We start from the raw sequence: 7,328 nt of genomic DNA on the forward strand, positions 1-7,328 counted from the left end.
TGTTGTGGGCAAAGTCTTAGAGAGAATTGTAAGGGATAGGATTTATGAACATCTGGATAGGAATAATGTGATCAAGGATAGTCAGCATGGTTTTGTGAAGGGCAGGTCGTGCCTCACAAACCTTATTGAATTCTTTGAGAAAGTGACTAAGGAGGTAGACGAGGGTAAAGCGGTAGATGTGGTGTATATGGATTTTAGTAAGGCATTTGATAAGGTTCCCCATGGTAGGTTACTGCAAAAAATACGGAGGTATAGCATTGAGGGTGATTTGGAGGTTTGGATTAGGAATTGGCTGGCTGGAAGAAGACAGAGGGTAATAGTTGATGGTAAAGGTTCATCTTGGAGTGCAGTTACTCGCGGTGTTCCGCAGGGATCTGTTTTGGGACCATTGCTGTTTGTCATTTTTATAAATGACTTGGAGGAGGGGCTAGAAGGTTGGGTGAGCAAGTTTGCGGATGATACGAAAGTCGGTGGAGTTGTTGACAGTGAGGAAGGATGTGTCAGGTTACAGCGGGATATAGATAAGTTGCAGAGCTGGGCAGAAAGGTGGCAAATGGAGTTCAATGTAGGTAAGTGTGAGGTGATTCGCTTTGGTAAAAGTAACAAAAAGATGGGGTACTGGGCTAATGGTCGGATACTTGGTAGTGTGGATGAGCAGAGGGATCTTGGTGTCCATGTACACAGATCTCTGAAAGTTGCCACCCAGGTAAATAGTGCGGTAATGAAGGCATGTGGTGTACTGGCTTTTATTGGTAGAGGAATTGAGTTCCGGAGCCCTGAGGTCATGTTGCAGTTGTATAAGACTCTGGTGCGGCCGCATCTGGAGTATTGTGTGCAGTTTTGGTCGCCATACTATAGAGAGGATGTGGAGGCACTGGAACGGGTGCAGAGGAGGTTTACCAGGATGTTGCCTGGTATGGTAGGAAGATCGTATGAGGAAATGCTGAGGCACTTGGGGCTGTTTTCATTGGAGAAAAGAAGGTTTAGGGGTGACTTGATAGAGGTATACAAGATGATTAGGGGTTTAGATAGGGTTGACCATGAGAACCTTTTTCCATGTATGGAGTCAGCTATTACGAGGGGGCATAGCTTTAAATTAAGGGGTGGTAGGTATAGGACAGATGTTAGGGGTAGATTCTTTACTCAGCGAATCGTGAGTTCATGGAATGCCCTGCCAGTAGCAGTGGTGGACTCTCCCTCTTTATGGGCATTTAAACGGGCATTGGATAGGCATATGGAGGATAGTGGGCTAGTGTAGGTTAGGTGGGTTTGGATCGGCGCAACATCGAGGGCCAAAGGGCCTGTACTGCGCTGTATTTTTCTATGTTCTAATGTGTACCTTTTAAGATGAATTGATTAAGGTTTTGATAAAGAACAATGCAAAATAGTACAAAAAATAGGACAGGACCTGGTACCTTACTTTTCAAGTTAGAGAACACAGGTATTTGCACCCAACATTATATTGAAGCTAGCAAGCAAAGCATTGGGCCCTGGGACTTCTTCACTGCCACCAGGATGGCAAACAACAGACAAATGACATCACACAAAATATTACATATATAGATCTCTGGGGGTCACTTGACCTGAAGGCAAAGAAACATATTTTGACAGACATTCTCGAATTAAACCAATCCAAGTCAACAATGATATTTGAAAGTTGGTGTTCCTATTCGGCATTTGACAGGCACTTCTTGTATTTACATTACAACTCAAGGACAGAAGAAAAGAAAATGTTTTATACTTGCACATACACTGTTGATAATGTCAGGTGCACAGGTTCAGGAACTCCTTCTATAAGGCTGAGTGTATCATGGGTAAGATGTGGAACACTGCCTGTCCGGGTATAAAGCAGGCAGCCAGGAATGTCTACACTTTTACTGCCATTTCGTCCTACTTCAATCAATTTACCATACCGACAACCATTCACAATGCTGGAAAGGATTAACTTCATCTTTGTGACTGAAGCAAGTAGTACATATGAAGGTCTGATCGGGAGATCTTTTACTGAATACAGACAGTCTGCTAAATATGACGACAACCAGATATTTGTATAGCCCACGAAAAGTACACAATAGCATTGAGGTTTCTGTGAAAAGAAAAAAAATCAAATGATATTTAGTAAAATATCTATTCATTCTATTATCCAGAGTAAATTTGAATGATCCGATTTCAAATGAAAATTATTGCACTATTTTTAACTTACAGAGCGATGAGCGATTTTCATACCGAATGTGCAAAGGATATCAGGAAAGAGGAATATTTTTTGTGCTGTCCGCTTTGTCCCAACAAAGCCTTACACCCACTACAGCAGAGCAAGGCTACTGTAAAAGCAGGGAGATTTGCATGTCCCATCCAAGCCAGCACAACACTCCGTGGAAGTTCCAAATTGCACCTTACCCTACTGTCATCTTTATGTTTCTCATTGAATTTATAAACACTTCGTTTACCAATTGACCAAAAACCAAAATTTAATTTGAAACTATTTCAATTCCATTCAGCCAAAGCTTATCCTACAATTTGACAAGTTCATTGAGCTCTGCTGCCGTGCCGTCAAAACAGAATAATTTTTCACTATTAATTATCAATTCCTTTCCTTCATGTTTATTTATACCATCCATTCATCCTTTATCAATATTTGAGTTCACTTCACTTTTTTCCAAATTTGTTGGACTCAAATGTGTTCAACTGTTTCGTTTATTTCCCATTCTACTTTATTTATGTCACAACTGCATCTACATTTATCAGTCATTCTGATTTTGACGTACAATCTCAGTGCTCATTGCTAGTTTCAAGGTAACCTTGCCACCATTCACAGCACACGCAGGGGAGGTATAGCATACCAAGGGCCTAGGAAAGAATGAGGGATCATCTCATACAAATACCTTCCTCCAGATTTTTTCAGGTTGGTAAAAAATGATATGACGTTACCTAATCACTACTTCACAATCTCCTTTCTAGTTCCCTTTATTCTTGTACACTTGCCAATATCTAGCACTTCCAGCCACGAACCTGTATCTTGATTTATTATACCAGAGGACGTAGGAGCAGAGTAGGTCATGCAGCCCATGGTAACCACCCAACCATTCAATGAGATCATGGCTGGTCTGATAATCCTCTGCTCTACTTTCCTGCTTTTATCTAATCTTTGATTCCGTCACTGACGAAAAAATTGGTCTATCTCAGCCTTAATATATTTAATGGCGCAGTCTTTACAGCTCTCTGCAGTAAAGAATTCCACAGATTCACTACCCTTTGAGAGAAGAAAGTCCTCATCTCTGACTTAAATCCTTTACTCTGAGTTAGTGCCCCCTGGACTGAGACTCTTCCACAAGGGAAACAACCTTTCCACATCTACCCTGTCAAGTCCTCTAAGAATCTTGTATGTTTCAATAGTGTCATCCCTCATTCTTCTAAACCCCAATGAGTATGGACCCAACCGTTGCTCATAAAAAAACTCCATTCATACCCAGAATCAACCCAGTGAACTTTCTGTGAACTGCCCCTAATGTTAGTATGTTTTCTCAGATAAGAGGACCAAAACTGTATACAGTACTCCATGTGTGGACTAACGAAAGCATTGCATACGTTAAGCAAGACTTCACCATCTTTAGACTCAATTCCCTTTGAAATAAAGGCCAATCTTCTATTTGCCCTCCCAATTGTGGGATTTATGCACCAGGACTCCCAAATACCTCAGTCCTGTAGCTTTCTGTAGGCTTTCTCCAAAGTGCATAATGTTACGTTTTCCCATATGATATTCTACGTGCTAAGTTTTTGTCCATTCGCTCAACCTGTATCCTTCTTTAGACTGTCACAGTCAGCACTTTCCTTTCCTTTGGATCTTGCAAACGTTTTCCATTGCAAATACTTGTCTGCATTTTACTATTTCCATAGTACTTTGCTACAGTAACACTCTCATCTGATTGACCTATACCTTGCTCTACTTGAAATATTTGTTGATTTATCCCTTAAAAGATGTAATGATCCAAATCATCTGTGTCCCCCAACAGCAAAGTGTTCAATGCTCTTGTAAGCAAACTCAACGTACTATTAGGATAACATATTTAAATGGGACTGAGCCATGAAGAGTCAGGAATGACTCAAAACAATTACACTTTGCCTCTTCACTGATGTTATCAGACCCACTGAATTTTTCCAGCACTTGGTTTTTACTTGAGGTTTCAGCATTCATTGCACATCTGCTATCCAGACTAAAATAATGCAGTTTGGCCATTTATGGAATTTGACTAGTCTACCCTTTGCTTGAGAACAGAGAAAACAGCTGATATGTAAGGAGAGTTCTGGTTAACAACTATAAACAACATGATTAATTCTACAAAGATATTTATGCAGTTAGCCTAAATATATGGATAAGATTGCTTGCTTTTAATAGTTCAACAATAAAGTCAATGCAAGTACTTGTACATTAGAAAAATTACAGTTTTATAAATCTCCATTTGGACTGCTTCAAGCAGAGCAGAAATGGGATTATTATTAAGTGGGGTTCAAGTGGGCAGCTGCAGCAGTGCCAAAGTTTCTCAAATCAGAAAAACTGCAAAGATGGAGATGAAAAATTCCTTCTTACTGAATTTTTAAAATATTCTTTGAATTCCCACATCTACAGTCATGCCTCAATCAGCACCACCAAAAGTACATAGACTGAAGTAATGCTTGACAGAAACTTGTGAATTATGTTATGTGTGTCTACTACATTTTCCTCAATAGAAGTGACTATAGAATCAGAGTTGCATAGCACAGAAACAGAACCTTTGATCCAAAGGAAGGCAATGTCCTTGTCGGTAGGTCACTGGAGTGGTAATCCAAAGACCCAGATAATATTCTGTGCCCCTAGGTTCAAATTCCAACACAGCAGATGGTGGAATTCAATAAAAGTCTGATAGGTTTTGTGGCTCTCTGATCCACCAACATCCCTTAGCAAAGGAAACAGCCATCCTTACTGGTCAAGGCAGAGGCTGGAAGAACATAGCTAGAGAGGCAGCACCAAGAGGTGGAGAAGTCAACGTTTCGGGTGCAACCTTTCTTCAGTCCTGAAGGAGGGTTATACCCAAAATGTCAAATTCCCCACCTCCTGATGCTGCCTGTCTTGCTATGCTCTTCCAGCCTCCTGTCTGTCTATTTTGGATTCCAGCATCTGTAGTTTTTTTTTGGACTACAATCCTTACAGGTCTGGCCTTCATGTGACTCCAGACCTACAGCAACATAGTTAACTGTTAACAGTCCTCTGCAAGTGAATGATCTATCTCAATGTCCTTCAGAGTCCCTAGCATCACAGATGCCAGTCTTCAGTTCAATCATTGGAGAGCTTCTCCTCTGATTCCCATTAACACCAGTTTTCTTGGGCTCCTTGGTCAAACATGGCCTTGATTAACTTGATTCAATCAAGGAATGTTCAGCAGCACTGGATACTGCAAAAGCGATGACCCTGACCAATGCAGAGCTGTTGTTCTATGTACGTCGATCGTGGTATTGACTTCTGGTTCCTCAGAGGCCTGTGCAGCCAGTAAGAAAATTAAAGGGAACCTAACAACATTCAGGCAACAGTACTGAAAACCTGTGCTCCAGAACTCCAAGCTCTTCTGATTCAACTATGCCACTGCATTTTTCTAACGATGTGGGAAACTGCCTTGTTAACTCCTGTACGTGAAAAGCAGGACAAATCCAACCAAGCCAATTACCGCCCCAAGGGCCTACTCTCAATTTTCAGTAAAATGAAGGAAAGGGTTAAGCAGCTATCGGTTAGCAATAACCTGCTCACTGATACTCAACTTGACTTCTGCCAGTCGCATTCAGCTCCTGACTTCAATACAACCTTAGTCCAATTATAGATGAATAAATTGAATTCCAGAGGCGAGGCGTCCTTGATATCAAGAGTACATTGGACCAAGAAGCCACAGCAAAACTGGGGTTAAGGTGGATCAGAATCATACCTGGCACAAATGAAGATAATTATGGTTGTGTGAGTTATCTCAGCTCCATGATGTCTCTGAAAGAGTTCCTCAGGGTAGAGTCTTTGGTCCAATAATTTTCAGCCATTTCATCACTGTCCTTCTCCTCCACCATAGGTCAGAAGTGGGGATGTTCACTGATGACTACAAAACATTCAGCACCATTCATGATTCCTCAGATTACTGATGCAGTCCATACTGATGCACCTGGACAAAATCCAAGTTTGGGTTGACACATGGCAAGTAACCAGCAATGACCATCTTCAACAAGAGCAAATCGAACCATCATCCTCAACATTCACTGGCATTTCACTCACTTTCAAAATCCTGGGGGCTACCATTAACCAAAAGCTGAACGTGACTAGCCATACAACTAAAAGCAAAATACTGCAAAAGCAAAAGACAAAGCAGCTCATTTGATTGGCATTACATTCCATTTGGCTCCATTGGCACTCACCACTGATCCTTCGATAGTACCTTCTGAACCGATAACTACTACCACCAAGAAGGACAGGCAAAGCAGATACATATGAACAACAGCTGAAAGTTCAGCTCCAAATTGTACACCATCCTGCCCATTCTAAGTTAGTTCAAGTCTGGCATGCTTCTATCTTCGCAAAGCTGGTAATACCTTTCTATTTCCAGATTCTTTCAGCTGTTCAAATTCTCAATTTGTAGTGGTGGAATTTCAATTCATATTCTCCAGATCAATTATTTAATTAATTAGACACTAATCTACCTAGTTGACAACGAATCGATGTTTTATAGCAATAACTAAAGTTTAGGAAATAAACAGATTTCAAATTGATTATTTGTATTATGTACTGGCACTGCTGAACAGCCAGGTTCCCATCTGAGCACCCAGTAACAGGCTCTGGCCTGGTATGAAACTGGATAGATGAACTTGAAAGTAAATCACAGAATCGTTCAGAGCAGGAGACCATTTTAACCGGGTCACCGACTTGAGAAGCCGAACCAATCTCAAGAGATGTATTGCCAAATGAGAACAGCGACCAACCGACAGGCCAGACAAACAAATCCCCTCCCTTACCTCCACATGGCGCCACTCTGAACATCCAAATGACCCGGCCTCAAGGGGAGGAGCCACGTGTGACCATGTGATCGGGGCTCTCTTCCACAACTCAAGCATGCGCATTAGGCGCCGTAACGTCGCGTGACGAATAGGATGGAGGAGCGGTTGCGGCCGTCGCTGTGTCGTTGTGTTGGAGGAGCATGCGCTGTTGAGGCTTGCGAATGGGCCCAAGGATTCTGCATGGTAGAGAGGGACCAGTGAAAGTCTTGAGGGATCGTGCAGCCTCCCAAGCAGCAGCTTATTCTGGACGTTTGCGCGGAGAGGGTTGT

General features: G+C 41.8%; 1 protein-coding gene across 4 annotated transcripts in view; it reads right to left on the bottom strand.

Annotated features, from left to right (window-relative positions):
* The window catches only part of qtrt2 (queuine tRNA-ribosyltransferase accessory subunit 2), a 29,008-nt gene extending 21,946 nt beyond the window's left edge, over window positions 1-7,062 (bottom strand). For 3 of the 4 annotated variants that reach the window (XM_087992940.1, XM_043700636.2, XM_043700635.2), the window contains exons 1-2: window positions 7,018-7,062; window positions 1,752-2,086 (exon numbers count right to left, since the gene is read on the bottom strand). In XM_087992940.1, coding sequence (XP_087849066.1) covers window positions 1,752-1,951 — 200 coding nt within the window. In that variant the 5' untranslated portion in view covers window positions 1,952-2,086; window positions 7,018-7,062. Of the gene's footprint in view, window positions 1-1,751; window positions 2,087-5,948; window positions 6,129-7,017 lie in introns of those variants that run through there. The other variant, XM_087992939.1, reaches the window with a different exon arrangement.
* Window positions 7,063-7,328: the final 266 nt, after the last annotated feature.

Source organism: Chiloscyllium plagiosum, unplaced genomic scaffold, assembly GCF_037043375.1.
Source record: "Chiloscyllium plagiosum isolate Xiang-an unplaced genomic scaffold, Cpla_swu_hap1 HiC_scaffold_12, whole genome shotgun sequence".
Classification (NCBI taxonomy): domain Eukaryota; kingdom Metazoa; phylum Chordata; class Chondrichthyes; order Orectolobiformes; family Hemiscylliidae; genus Chiloscyllium; species Chiloscyllium plagiosum.